The following is a 15,637-nucleotide window of genomic DNA, read 5'->3' as shown; positions in this document are numbered from 1 at the left end:
TAAATCCCCTCTTAGCCGCCTTCTTTCCAATGACAACAGACCCAAGTCTCTCAGCCTTTCCTTATAAGACCTTCGCTCCAGACCAGACAACATCCTGGTAAATCTCCTCTGCACCTTTTCCAATGCTTCCACATCCTTCCTGTAATGGGGCGATCAGAACTATACACAATATTCCAAGTGAGGCCCTTGTGTTTTGTACAAAAAACTAGTGTTTTGTACAGTTGCAGCATGACATAACGGCTCCAGAACTCAATCCCTCTACCAATAAAATCTAACACACCATATGCCTTCCCAACAGCGCTATCCACCTGGGTGGCAACTTTCAGGGATCTATGTACATGGACTCCAAGATCCCTCTGCACATCACACAACTAAGAATCTTTCTATTGACTCAGTATTCTGACTTCCAGTTATTCTTCCCAAAGTGAATCACCTCACATTTATCTGCATTGATTTGCCACCTCTCAGCCCAATTCTGCAGGTTATCCAAGTCTCCCTACAACATTCTTCTAAACTGTCCACTCCTCCACCGACTTTAGTGTTGTCTGCAAACTTACTAACCCATCCACCTGTGCTTGCGTCTAAGTCATTTATAAAACTGACAAAGAGCAGTGGTCCCAAAACAGATCCTTGTGGCACACCACTAGTAACTGGACTCCAGGCTGAATATTTTCCATCAACTACCATTCGCTGCCTTCTTTCAGAAAGCCAGTTTCTAATCCAAACTGCTAAACCACCCTCGATCCCACGCTTCTGCATTTTCTCCATCAGCCTACCATGTGGAACCTTATCAAAGGCTTTACCGAAGTCCATGCACACCACGTCAACCGCCCTACCCTCATCTACATGCTTTGTCACCTTCTCAAAAAAACTCAACGAAGTTTGTGAGATATGACCTGCCCTTGACGAAACCATGTTGACTATCTAAAATCAAATTGCTGCTTGCTAGATGATTATAAATCTTATCTCTTATAATCCTTTCCAAAACTCTTCCTACAACAGATGTTAAGGCTCACTGGTCTATAATTACCTGGGTCATCTCTGCTGCCCTTCTTGAACAAGGGCACAACATTTGCAATCCACTAATCCTCTGGTGCTAAACCTGTCAACAATGATGACGCAAAGCTCAAGGCCAAAGGCTCTGCTGTCTACTCCCTAGCTTCCCAGAGAATCGTCAGACTTATCTCCTTTCACATCTTCTAGAATGGATAACACCACCTCCTTACTAACCTCGATCCTTTCTAGTCTAACAGCCCGTATGTCAGCATTCTCTTCTATAATATTCTCCTTTACCTGAGTGAAAACAGATGCGAAATAGTCCTCTGCGTCCCTGGATGGTCTTGAACCACCAGCCTTTCAGTTAACAGCCGAACGTGCTGATCAATTGCGCCATAGAGACTGGCGAGTATTTGGAAAGGAAAGGACTGATTAGGAATAGCCAACATGGCTTTGTGCGTGGGAAATCATGTCTCACAAACTTGATTGAGTTTTTTGAAGAAGTAACAAAAAGGATTGATGAGGGCAGAACAGTAGATGTGATCTATATGGACTTCAGTAAGGCATTTGACAAGGTTCCCCATGGGAGACTGGTTAGCAAGGTTAGATCTCACAGAATACAGGGAGAACTAGCCATTTGGATACAGAACTGGCTCAAAGGTAGAAGATAGAGGGTGGTGGTGGAGGGTTGTTTTTCAGACTGGGGACCTGTGACCAGTGGTGTGCCACAAGGATCGATGCTGGGACCTCTACCTTTTGTCATTTACATAAATGATTTGGATGCGAGCATAAGAGGTACAGTTAGTAAGTTTGCAGATGACACCAAAATTGGAGGTGTAGTGGACAGCGAAGAGGGTTACCTCAGATTACAACAGGATCTTGGTCAGATGTGCCAATGGGCCGAGAAGTGGCAGATGGAGTTTAATTCAGATTAATGCGAGGTGCTGCATTTTGGGAAAGCAAATCTTAGCAGAACTTGTACGCTTAATGGTAAGGTCCTAGGAAGTGTTGCTGAGCAAAGAGACCTTGGAGTGCAGGTTCATAGCTCCTTGAAAGTGGAGTCGCAGGTAGATAGGATAGTGAAGAAGGTGTTTGGTATGCTTTCCTTTATTGGTCAGAGTATTGAGTACAGGAGTTGGGAGGTGATGTTGCGGCTGTACAGGATATTGGTTAGGCCACTGTTGGAATATTGTATGCAATTCTGGTTTCCTTCCTCTCGGAAAGATGTTGTGAAACTTGAAAGGGTTCAGAAAAGATTTACAAGGATGTTGCCAGGGTTGGAGGATTTGAGCTACAGGGAAAGGTTGAACAGGCTGGGGCTGTTTTCCCTGGAGCGTCGGAGGCTGAGGGCTGACCTTATAGAGGTTTACAAGATTATGAGGGGCATGGATACGATAAATAGACAACGTCTTTTTCCTGGGGTGGGGGAGTCCAGAACTAGAGGACATAGGTTTAGGGTGAAAGGGGAAAGATATAAAAGGGACCTGAGGGCAACTTTTTCACGCAGAGGGTGGTACGTGTATGGAATGAGCTGCCAGAGGAAGTGGTGGAGACTAGTACAATTGCAACATTTAATAGGCATCTGGTTGGGTATCTGAATAGGAAAGATTTGGAGGGATATGAGCCGGATGCTGTCAGGTGGGACTAGATTGAATTGGGATATCTGGTTGGCATGGACAGGGTGGACCGAAGGGTCTGTTTCCGTACTGTACACCTCTATGACTCTATTCGTTTAGCACCTCTCTGATTGTCACAGGGTTTGCACACAACTTTCCACTTCTGTCTTTGACAGGCCCAGTTCCTACCATAGTCATCCGTTTATTCTTCACATACCTATAGAAAGCTTTAGGGTTCTCCTTTATTCTTCCTGCTATAGACTGCTCATGTCCTCTCTTTGCTCTTCATAACTCTCTCTTTAAATCCCTCCTAGCTAATCTGTAACTCTACATCGCCTTATCTGAACCATCTCATTTCAACGTCACATAAGCCTCCCTATTCTACTTAACAAGAGATACAATTTCTTTAGTAAACCACGGTCTTCCCAGTATTCTAGTTAAAGACACCTCACAAGCAATACAGATACATCTGTTTCACTCCAAGATATTTACTGAAGAAACTAAGGATGTAAAATGATCATGCACTTTGTTTCTCAACCCACTATTTAGCTAACATAAAAGGTAAAGTTCAGAGATATGGAATGTTTCATATTGAAGTGGCAAGTCCAATGATAATGTCTGTTTCTGTTATTCATTACCTAATGGGATTGCTCATCAATTCTTTGTTGCTTTCAAGTTCAAGCTCCAGCAATCTGAATGGGTTGAGAAATGCTTCTTTTTTTTTAAACAGTTAAATCTTAAATAAATGATAACCAAAATCTATCAAACAAGAAAACAGAAATACCAAGAGAAAAAAAAGACAAAACTCAACTAACTACTCATCTAACTTACAACTAACCAGAGTGTGTCATTAAAATTCTTAAATTATTCAAGAGAAAAAAAAATCCAACGGATAACACATAAAATGAGCAGTGATATCCCTGCTCTGGATGTGGTAACATCAGACCACAACAAAACCCGTATTTATCCAAAACATCCCGAGCATATACAATTCACAAAAATAAAAGCTCTTTAGTACATTCAGACCAATATAATAAAAAAACCATTTCTAAATAGTAAAAAAAAAGTATAAAATGTATTTAAATGGAGATCTTCCCCCTTATTCCCAGGGGGCATCACTTCTTTTCCAAAAAACCCATCATAACCTCTCCCAACCAGTGCTCCACCCTTGATCCAGGCACCCCACGATAGGATAAAGTAAATTCAAGTATACTGCTGAACTCAAACTAACAGTGAGTACCCTATCCCCCACCCCCACCCCCACCCACACCAACACCTGGATATATTTGGTAATGTTAATACCATATATGAACATATATGACTATAAAATTACAGTCTCAGCAAATAATAATTAAATATATTAATACAAAATAACAGGGGAAAACAACCCCACTCCCAAGGACAAAGATAAAATAAGGTAAGGTAGCCACCTTCTCCCCATCTACATTAACTAGACCCCCTGGCCTATATATTTAAAAAAAAAGGGGAAAGGAAATCGCTCAGTAAAGGATGAATAAATAAGCCCTCTTCCCACTTCCTGGAGATATAAACAGTAAGATAATGAAAGAAAAAAAAAAGAGGGGGTACACCGGGGTGGGGGTAGGGCAAAACAACATCAATTAACTCTTATAGTTTGTCTAAGAGAGTTCAAAAGTTCCTTGGCCTTCTCCGGTAACCCGAAGTTATACATGGACTCTTCATGGCTAAAGCGTAGTATAGCTGGGTAACGCAAGGAGTATTGAATGTTTAAATCCCTTAAACACAAAGGATGTTGCCAGGGTTGGAGGATCTGAGCTACAGGGAGAGGCTGAACAGACTGGGGCTGTTTTCCCTGGAGCGTCTGAGGCTGAGGGGTGACTGTATAGAGGTTTACAAAATTATGAGGGGCATGGATAGGATATATAGGCAAAGACTTTTCCATGGGGTGAGTGAGTCCAGAACTAGAGGGCATAGGTTTAGGGTGAGAGGGGAAAGATATAAAAGAGACCTAAGGGGCAACTTTTTCAAGCAGAGGATGGTACGTGTATGGAATGAGCTGCCAGAGGATGTGGTGGAGGCTGGTACAATTGCAACATTTAAGAGGCATTTGGATGGGTATATGAATAGAAAGGGTTTGGAGGGATATTGGCCACGTGCTGGCAGGTGGGACTAGATTGGGTTGGGATATCCGGTCGGCATGGACGGATTGGACTGAAGGGTCTGTTTTCATGCTGTACATCTCTATGACTCTAAATGCCTTCCTCTTTTGAACCAAAGCTGAGGAAAAGTCCTGAAATAACATAATCTTGGATCCTTTATGAGTCATGGCTTGTGGATCTTTCCCAAGATTTCTGGAGGCTTCCAAAAGCATCTGCCTCACCTTATAGCTCTGCAGCCGGAACAGGACCGGGCGGGCGTGCTGGTTTGAGCCAGGCCCGCGTATTGTGACCCGGTAGGCCCATTCTCCCCTTACCTGGCCTGATCCAGCCTCCAGATTCAATAACTGCAGAAGCCACTGTTCAAGGAACCTTGTAAGCTGACCTTCTTCCCGTTCGGGAAGGCCCAGCAAACAAATATTTTTTTGGCGACCTTGATTCTCGAGGTCATCAGTGTGGTTCTGTAAGGTCCGGATTTGCTGCTCGAGAGTCTGGACCCGACCCACGGCCGATTCTGCAATGGCCTCGGAGGTCGCGGCCTTTAGCTCCGCCTCTCCGACTCGGCATTCAATTTCTTCGATGTCTCGGTCCTGCTTTTGTAGTGTGGCCGAGAGTGAATTCCACCAACTTCAGGACTCTTCTATGAAAGCATCGATCTTCGCGTCGAGTTTGGCGATTATTTCCGCGAGGCTCGCCACCGTAGGTAAGTCCCCCTGGTCGGCTGCGGATGCCTCTGCTACAGCTGGGGAGGGTAGGGGAGGGGTTCCTGCCTGCTGAGAGCTGCGGGCTCCTTTCCCCCTAGTCATTTTTACAGGAGACTGAACTGTTTAAATTTAGTAATAAGCCACTAATTACATTAAATAAAAACTATTTTTAGTTGATTTGGTGAGTGTGGTGGGCGAGGGTGGCCCACTTTGCCTAGGTCTTGGGAGGAACACTATTGACTCAGACTTGCTGAGTCGCCGCCATCTTGGAACTCCCCGAGAAATGCTTCTTACTACTTTGTTCAGTCCTTTATTGCAGAGTTTAATTGCAGTTCCTCTTTGTTTCAGTACGTGTGCATGTGTGGAATATTATGGGGCTGCATTGGATGTCTTTGTGAAAAATGTACAAGTAATGTGTATCCACGGGAAAATGAAGCACAAACGGAACAAAATATTTACTGCGTTTCGACAACTTCAAAGGTAAGGATTTTTATTTGAGCGCAAAAATTGTATAGATTAGAGTGGTGCTGTAAAAGCATAGCGGGTCAGGCAGCATCCAAAAGGCAGGAAAATTGACATTTTGGGCAAAAGCCCTTTATCAGGACTGAAGGCAGGGAGCCTTCAGGGTTGAGAGATAAATGGGAGGGGCTGGGGAGAAGGTAGCAAAGAGTACAATAGTTGGAAGGGGTGGGGATGAAGATGAGAGGTCAGACAGGAGGGTGGGGGAAGGTAGCAAATAGTACAGTGGGTGGATGGGGGTGGGGATGAAGGTGATAGGTCAGAACTTTCTACCCTATCAACCTTCACATAAACTGCATCATCCGCCGACATTTCCGCCACCTCCAAACAGACCCCACCACCAGGGATATATTTCCCTCCCCGCCCCTTTCCGCTTTCCACAAAGATCATTCCCTCCGTGACTACCTGGTCAGGTCCACGCCCCCAACAACCCACTCTCCCGTCCTGGCACCTTTCCCTGCCACCGCAGGAATTGCAAAACCTGCACCCACACCTCCTCCCTCACCTCCATCCAAGGCCCCAAACGAGCCTTCCACATCCATCAAAGTTTCACCTGCACATCCACCAGTGTCATTTATTGTATCCGTTGCTCCCGATGCGGTGGTCTCTACATTGGGGAGACTGGACGCCTTCTCACAGAGCGCTTTAGGGAACATCTCCAGGACACCTGCACCAATCAACTCCACCGCCCAGTGGCCCATTTCAACTCCCCCTCCCACTCTGCCGAGGACATGCAGGTCCTGGGCCACCTCCACTGCCACTCCCCCACCACCCAACACTTGGAGGAAGAACGCTTCATCTTCCACCTCAGAACACTTCAACCCCAGAGCATCAGTGTGGACTTCACCAGTTTCCTCATTTCCCGTCCCCCCGTCTTACCCCAGCTCCATCCTTCTAGCTCAGCACCATCCTCATGACCGGTCCTACCGGCCAATCTTCCTTCCCACCTATCCGCTCCACCCTCCTCTCTGACCTATCATCTCCATCCCCACCCACATCCACCTATTGTACTCTTTGCTACCTTCTCCCCAGCCCCATCCCCCTTCCATTTATCTCTCCACCCTGGAAGCTCCCTGCCTCTATTCCTGATTAAGGGCTTTTGCCCGAAATGTCTATTTTCCTGCTCGGATGCTGCCTGACTTGCTGTGCTTTTCCAGTACCACTCTAATCTAGATTCTGATTTCCAGCATCTGCAGTCCCCACTTTTGCTGACAAAAATTGTATAACTGAGTCAGCAAGTACCTGAACCATTTGGACCAGTAAAGCTTCAGCTTTGATTTGAGCCTGATGCTGAGTTATGTAGTTTCAGATGGAGCAATGATAAATGTTTATGGGACAAGCGTGTTTACTAAAATTATCACTTCTTATCCTAAACTTTTTTTATTTGTTTATGGGATATGGCTGCCCCATGGCTAGGCCCAGTATTTATTGTCCATCTCTACTGCCCAGAGGGCAGTTAAGAGTTAACCACATTGTTGAGAGTCTGGATCCATTTATAGGCCAGGCAGAGATAGCAGATTTTCTTCCTTAAAGAACGTTAGTGAAGTACATAAGTTTTTACAACAACCGACAGCCATTAGACGAGACTTTTTTAAAATACAGAGTATTGTTGAATTCAAATTTTAACCTTCTGCTATAGTGGCACTCAAAGCCATGTCTTCAGAACATAAACCTGAGATTCTGGATTACTAGTCCAGTGATATTACCATTATAAGTGCATCTTCTCAAATCCGTCAGTTGATGTCCTGCTGATCACTGTAAACATGGACTGCTCTGGTACACGCAGGGCACTGCACCCTTTTGTAGTTTTTTGCATCCTGTTTTGCACTGACTGAACATTGTATTAAGCAATCTTTTTCTTCCCTTCACAGTGGTATTTTGGTTTGCACTGATGTCATGGCTCGTGGTATAGACATTCCTGAGGTTGACTGGGTTCTGCAATATGACCCTCCAAGCAGTGCCAGGTACTTTTACTCCCTCACTTTGTTAGCCCCAAAGGGCAGAATAAACTGTTGAATGGAAAACAATTCTATAAATGGAAGGGAAATTGGTCCACTGTATTTAAACTAATACTTTAGTTGATGAAAGCATTATTTAAATGTGACTTTTAGTTGGTGAATGGAATGCAGTTTGGGGGCTTTGAGAGGGAAGCAGCATGAGTGACAATATCATGGTGGTAGTTACATTGCTGGAAAAATAACCCGCAGACGTTAATCAACTAGATGTCTGCATCCAGTAACTTGTGGGTTGAGTGGGTGCTGTTAGAGTTGAGCACTATTTAATTTATATTGTTTTTGTTTATTTTTAGTGCTTTTATCCATCGTTGTGGACGGACAGCTCGTATTGGTCACCATGGCAATGCCCTTGTATTCCTGCTTCCTATGGAGATGGCCTATGTCAACTTCCTCTCCATTAGTCAGAAAGTATATCTGCTTATTTAAAAAATAACTGTGTGACTTCTCTTCCAACCTCACTCCGTTCTAAGTCTGTGTAAACTAATGCACCTGCTTGGGGGTGTGCCAGTGATGTTGCATACTTTGTGTACACTGTATGCTGGACATTTGTTCAGAAATCATCACCAGTATTTCTAGCAGTGGCCTATTCTGTTAAAACCTATTACCCGAAGTTGTGATCTAGCAATGGTGTATCTTCTTAAAAGTAGAAACTTGTGGAAACTTTAGAAGGTTACAATTTGAAGTTGAGTCACTATATTGAAACTGGTTTTATTACATAAATCTTTGATATTCCAAAATCAGATACTTAGCAACATCCACACTTCAGGATGATTTACTGTATACGAGTTCAATTTGTTCTAATACCAGGGTGCTAGCAGTTGTATCTTAATTGAGCAGTGATGAGTTTTTGTTACAGATCATATACCTCTACCCTCTCTCAATTTATTGAAATGTGTTTGTTCCCTCATCAGTGTCCAATAGAGGAGATAAAACTGCTGAAGGATTCTGCTGATGTCCTCCCAAAGTTAAAGAAGTTGGCTGTGTCTGATCGAGCCATCTTTGAAAAAGGGATGAAGGCATTTGTGTCTTTCATTCAGTCTTATGCTAAACATGAGTGCAGTTTGATATTCCGCATAAAAGGTAACTGGATAGCAAGATCAGAATCAGATGTTTTTATGGGCTGGTGATATAAATGGTGGATCTCTTCAGCTCACTGTTTTCTTAATAACACCAGGACTCTGCATACAAACTTGTTACTTATGAAGAAGAGAGCACTTTAGTGGTTTTTTTTTAAAGAAATGCATGTTTTATGCTATTTCTTGATCTTTGTTTTCAAAATAAGAAGGTGAAATTAGAATGCAGGGGAGGTGATGGGCTGATGGTATTATCAGTCAAATATTAATCCAGATGTAGAGACGCCAGTGTTGGACTGGAGTGGACAAAGTCAGAATTCACACAACACGAGGTTATACTCCAACAGATTTATTTGAAATCACAAGGTTTTGGAGCGCTCCTCCTTCATCAGAGAAGTGACTTCCTCTGACGAAGGAGCAATGCTCCAAAAGCTTGTGATTTCAAATAAACTTGTTGGGCTATAACCTGGTGTTATGTGCCTTCTGACTTTATAAATCCAGATACCCAGGCAATGTTCTGGGGACTTGGATTTGAAACCTGCCATGGCAGATTTGAATTCAGTAAAATTCTGGAGCGCGGAGTCTAATCATAGAATGGAATTTCAGTGTGGAAACAGGTCACTTGGCCATCAAGTCCACACCTACCCCTGAAGAGGCACACCCAGAATTTCCAGTATCCTTTGTCAGAAAAGTGTTTTCTGATTTCATTCCTGAATGGCCTAGCTTGGAGTTCAAGGTTCTGCCCCTTTCATTCTGAACTTGCCCCATCAGAAGAAATAGCTTCTGTCTAACTCTATCAGATCCTTTCACAACTTAAAACACATTTTCTCAACTCTTAATCTTATATAGTTGAATAATTATAAGCCTAGTCTATGCAGTGTCTTCATAATTTAACCACTTTAGGCAAGAATCTGATGAATTACTGAACCCCACTAAGATAACCCTGCCTGGGACACAGTCAGAAACTGAAGATAATTATTCCAGTTGGAAGCCGAACGACTGATGCCTTTTTATTCCATCCCACATCAGGTCATGGCCAACATTCAATTAGCTTTTCTGATTTTTTAAAAAAAAATACCTGAGGCCTGTAATATCTGTATTTGGGACACCCAAACTGGTTTGCTTCTCCACATTTGGTTTTGGTTTCTCACCACTGGGAAAAGATATCAATTTGCTTTTCTCTGGATCTAGAATGGATGACCTAGAACTTGCTCTCATTAAACACCATTTGCAAATTTTGTCCACTCATTTTGTGTTTGTCATTTTGTAATTTAATTCTCTTTGTCTGCAGGAAGGAAACCTCCTGTATTGATTTCTGCGATGGTTTGTTTTGCAGATCTGGATTTTGCAGCTGTTGCTAGGGGCTTTGGCTTGCTTAAGCTTCCCACGATGCCAGAGTTGAGAGGAAAAAGTTTTCCTGATTTTATTCCTGAGAACATCGACACAAACTCCATCCGATACAGAGACAAAAACAGAGAAAAGCAGAGGCAGAAGATGTTAGCAATGCAACAACAGGACAGACAACAAAATGAAGGGAAGAAGAAATTTGTGAGAAACAAACCCTGGTCAAAGCAGAAAACAAAAAAAGACAAGAGAAAAAAACAAGCAGACAAAAGGAAGCGAGATGAGGTGGGTTGGAGTCGACAGGAGGGGAGTGATGGCTGATGTGTCTCAAGTTTTTTATATTTCTTTAAGTGACAGATTGTCTGCCAACTGTAATGTAGACAAGTTCTAAACTATTGATTCAAATTATTGAAAGGTTAACAGTGTGAAGGATTTTCCAGCAATCTTGCAATACTGAAATGTTTCTCAGTAAATTTCTTTTAACTTGTTCTGTCTACTGAAAGTTGAAAGTAGCAGAATGTTTCAGAAAATGTGGCCAGAAAAATTGCCTTTCGGGTACCAGAAGCCAGATCTCCCAGCTGCACCATTCCATTCAGATTAAGTGTAGCATTAAAATATCATTATCAGATCATAGAGCCAGCAGTATTCACTACTACTTGTGAACTGCCCTGCCAATGGGAGAAGGGTAGACCATTCGACCCCTTAAGCTTGCTCCACCATCCAATAAGATCATGACCAATCTGTCTATGCTTCGCATTTCCATCTAACCCCCGATAACCTTTGATTCCCCTTCCTAACAAGCATCAGTCTACCTGTGCCTTAAAAAATATTTAATGACCTGTAAGTTTTAGACAGGAATTGGGGAATGTAGAATCTGGCATATTGGAATCATTTAAAGGAGTTTAGGACCAGGATGTTCCTTTGAAAATGAAAGATAAGAGTAGCAAGATTCAGGAACTTTGGATGGTACGGTGGCGTAGTGGTTAGCACTGCTGCATCTCAGTGCCAGGGACCCAGATTTGATTCCAGCCTCAACTGACTATGTGGAGTTTGCACATGTTCCCCATGTCTGCATAGGTTTCCTCCCACAGTTCAAAGATGTGCAGGTTAGGTGAATTGACCAAGTTAAATTGCCCATTGTGTTCAGAGATGTGTAGGTTAGGTGTATTAGTCAGGAAAATGTAGAGTAATAGGGTTGGGGAACAGGTCTGGGTGGGATACTCTTTGGAGGGTTGGTGTGGACTTGTTGGGCCAAATGGCCTGTTTCCATCCTGTAGGGATTCTACGATTCTATGAAAAAGGAGGCATATGAAAGGTTTAGGAAACTACAGAGTCCTTGAAGAATACAAAATAGCAGGAAAGACCTCATATAAGGAATTAAGGAGTCATGAAATGTCTTTGGTAAACAGGATGTAAATCCCAAGGCATTTTATACATATATAAAAAGCAAGCGTATAGCTAAGGAAAGAGTAGGTTCACTTGATAAAGGACAGAATTTGTGCACAGAGCCAGAGAATGTAAATGAGGTCCTTAACAAATACTTTGCATCTGCATTCACAAAAGAGAAGGAAATGGTGGCTGGGAAGTGTTTTTCTGACTGGAGATCTGTGACCAGTAGTGTTCCGCAGGGATCAGTGCTGGGACTCCTATTGTTTGTCTATATTAATGACTTTCAGGAAAACGTTGGTGGACTGATTAATAAATTTGGATGTGACAGAGATTGAAGGAATTGTGGTTGGTGACATGGGGACAGGTAATATTGAGGAAGCAGGGAAGCAGCAGAAGGACTTGAACAGAGGAGGCAAAGAAGTGGCAGATGGAAGACAATGTGGGAAGTTGACAGATTATGCACTTTAGTAGCATAAAGAGAGACATAGATTATTTTCTAAGTGAGGAAAGGCTTTAGAAATCAGAGGCACAAAAAACTTGGGAGTTCTAGTTCAGGATTCTCTTAAGGTTAACATGCAGGTTCAGTTGGCAGTTTGGAAGGCAGATGCAATATTAGCAATTTATTTCTAGAGGGCTAGAATACAAGAGCAGAGATGTAATGCTGAGGCTGTCAATCCACATTTCGAATATTGTGAGCAGTTTCCAATCTTGGGGTTCCAGAGGAGATTTACAAGAATGATTCCAGGGATGAAGGGCTTGCCATATGAGGAGCAGTTGAAGACTGTGGGTCTGTGCTCACTAATTTAGGAGGGTGAGAGGGTATCTGATTGAAATTTACAGAATACATTACAGAGATTTGGACATGGAGATATTTCCACTCGTTGGAGAGACTAGGACCAAAAGGGCTGAATGGCTTAAATCTGCTCTTATATCTTATGGTCTCAGCGAGCTTTGGGAAAATCTGTAGCTCAGGTTGAGGTTTTGGAAGTAGGTTTGCTCGATGAGCTGAAAGGTTCATTTCCAGACGTTTTGTTACCCCAAGTTCATTAAAAGATGCTATACAGACAACGAGCAAAACTAATGTCATTTACAAAATGCTGTGCAAGGACGGTGGCACAGTGGTTAGCACTGCTGCCTCACATCGCCAGAGACCTGGGTTCAATTCCTGCTTCGGGCAACTGTCAGTGTGGAGTTTGCACATTCTCCCAGTGTCTGCGTGGGTTTCCTTCGGGTGCTCCGGTTTCCTCCCACAGTCCAAATAAAAATGTGCAGGTTAGGTGATTTGGCCATGCTAAGTTGCCCATAGTGTTAGGTGAAGGGGTAAATGTAGGGGAATGAGTCTGGGTGGGTTGCTCTTTGGAGGGTCGGTGTGGACTTGTTGGGCCGAAGGGCCTGTTTCCACACTAAGTAATCTAATCTAAAAATCAAGGGTTATGGAGATAAGGCAGGAAGAGGATACTGATTAGGAATGATCAGCCATGATCATATTGAATGGCGGTGCAGGCTCGAAGGGCTGAATGGCCTGTTCCTGCACCTATTGTCTATTGACTGTAACAAACACTACATTGGACAAATAGGCAGAAAACTAGCCACCAGGATACACGAACACCGACTAGCCACAAAAAGACATGACCCTCTCACACACGGATGAGGAAGAACACACTTTGACTGGGACAATACATCCATCCTAGGACAAGCCACACAAAGACACACAGGAGAATTCCTAGAACCATTGGCATTCCAATTGGAACTCCATCAACAAACACATAGAGTTAGACCCCCTGAGAAAAGGAACAGGAAGTTACTTCACCACAGGAAATAACATCACCAACCCAAAGAAACCCAAACATATAAATAGAAAGCAGGAATTTTCAGAATTGCTTCGCATGAGGTCCACTGAAGATGTTACCTAGTAGGGTGACGAAATGTCTGGAAATGAACCTTTCAGCTCAGTGAGTAAACCTACATCCAATGTCTTATGGTCTAGGAGGATTGCTAGAGGATATGTTAGGATTAGATAGGCTGGACACTTGAGCAGAGAAATGACAGAGTTTAATGTGGACAAATGAGAGATGATGCATTTTGGAAGGTCTAATGCAGGCAGGAGATATACAGTAAATGGTAGAACCCTGCACAGCACCAATATACAGAGATCTAGACATAGAGATCTGCAGTTTTCTGAAAGTGGCAACACAAGTGGATAAGGAAATCAAGACTTATGTATGCTTACCTTCATCAAAGTTAAAAATCTCACAACACCAGGTTGTAGTTCAACAAGTTTATTTGGAAGCACTAGCTTCATCAGGTAGCTTTGGAGCAGGATCATAAGACAATTTATAGCAGTGTCATATATTGAACAACCTAGATTACGGATCATGAAAAAGACTTAACAGGTTTGTTCAATATATTTCAGTTGCATAACACGGTGATCTTTTGCTATAAATTCTGTGTTTTATGATCCTGCTCCGCAGCTACCTGGTAAAGGAGCAGCACTCCGAAAGCTAGTCCTTCCAAATAAACCTGTTGGATTATAACCTGGTGTTGTGTGATTTTTAACTTTGCCAGTCAAGGCATAGAGTATAAAAATTGGCAAGTCATGTTGCAGCTGTATAGAACTTTGGTTTGGCCACATTTGGAATAATGTGTCCAGTTCCGGTTGCCAACTACCAGAACGATGAGGCTTTGGAGAGTATACAGAAAAGGGTTGCCAGGATCTTGCCTTTTTTGTAGGGTATTAGCTACGAGGAGAGATTGGACAAACTTGATTTGTATTTACTTGAACATTGGTGAATGAGGGATGACCCAATGGAAGTTTACAAAATTGAGAGTCATGAATAGAATGGATAGTCAGAGTCCTTTTCCCAAGGTAGAAATGTCAATTACTAGAGGACATGGATTCAGGGTAAAACGGGCTAAGTTTAATGAAGATGTGAGAGGAAAGATATTTGTACAGAGGTTGGTAAGTGCTACAATATGCTCCCAGAAGGGGTGAAATGGTGGGAGGATACAAGAGCAACGTTCAAGAGGCACTTTAACAGACACACGATTCGACCGGGAAGAGGGATTATGGATTGCGTAGAGGCAAAAACTTTAGTTTAGAAAGGCTTCATTTGTCACCGCAGCCTTGGTGGGCTTAAGGCCCTGTTCCTGTGCTGTACTGTCCTTTGACCCCCCTCCCCTGCCTTCTGAGGCAGAGTTCTTCAGATGGCTTTCTAAATGGTGGAAATGGACTACCAACCCATTGATTTAATAATTAAATCACTTTCCATCGTATCCTGTAATTATAGATTCTGCCACACACTCGAAACAGTTTTTAACAAATGAGGATAGAAATGTTTAGTTTCTTTTTTTAAACATACTTTATTCTTGCAGTTAATAAACTACCAATGCATTGTGAGATTAGTAGGTTAATGCTTTCTTGTTCAATCACAAAGCAAATCCTCATGTTTCAAGATACTTACACTGCCATCTTGCAGGGATCTGACATGGAGGATGAGAATATTGATGAACTTCTCAATGATACCCGATTGTTGAAGAAGCTGAAAAGGGGTAAAATAAATGAGGAGGAGTTTGAAAAGCAGCTGTTGGGAACATAAAGGCAGATGAACTGGAAGATGTTGAACTGTGCAACTTTCTATGAAAGCAATTCCTTTTATTCCTGGACTTTGTGGAAAAACAGTTTGTAAAATAAATTTGCTTCATTAACAAGAGTATTTTTTTTCTTGATTATTGGTGTGGGTATTGTTGTCTGGGACACCATTTACACTGGAGAAGGTAGCATTGAGTTGCCACCTTGAACACTGCTGCTTAGGAGGAAATTCCAGGATTTCGATACAGCAACACATT

At 42.7% G+C, this 15,637-nt stretch overlaps 1 protein-coding gene across 1 annotated transcript in view; it reads left to right on the top strand.

Moving 5' to 3' along the window:
* The window catches only part of ddx55 (DEAD (Asp-Glu-Ala-Asp) box polypeptide 55), a 35,831-nt gene extending 20,329 nt beyond the window's left edge, over positions 1 to 15,502 (top strand). Inside the window, exons 9-14 of the mRNA XM_043692647.2 lie at positions 5,800 to 5,931; positions 7,842 to 7,934; positions 8,279 to 8,393; positions 8,897 to 9,065; positions 10,395 to 10,687; positions 15,268 to 15,502. Coding sequence (XP_043548582.2) covers positions 5,800 to 5,931; positions 7,842 to 7,934; positions 8,279 to 8,393; positions 8,897 to 9,065; positions 10,395 to 10,687; positions 15,268 to 15,387 — 922 coding nt within the window. The 3' untranslated portion in view covers positions 15,388 to 15,502. The remainder of the gene's footprint in view (positions 1 to 5,799; positions 5,932 to 7,841; positions 7,935 to 8,278; positions 8,394 to 8,896; positions 9,066 to 10,394; positions 10,688 to 15,267) is intronic.
* The last annotated feature ends 135 nt before the right edge of the window (positions 15,503 to 15,637 follow it).

This window comes from Chiloscyllium plagiosum, unplaced genomic scaffold (genome assembly GCF_037043375.1).
Source record: "Chiloscyllium plagiosum isolate Xiang-an unplaced genomic scaffold, Cpla_swu_hap1 HiC_scaffold_24, whole genome shotgun sequence".
Lineage (NCBI taxonomy): Eukaryota > Metazoa > Chordata > Chondrichthyes > Orectolobiformes > Hemiscylliidae > Chiloscyllium > Chiloscyllium plagiosum.
Note: the sequence above shows the minus strand (reverse complement) of the source record. Positions and strands in the feature narration are given on the sequence as shown.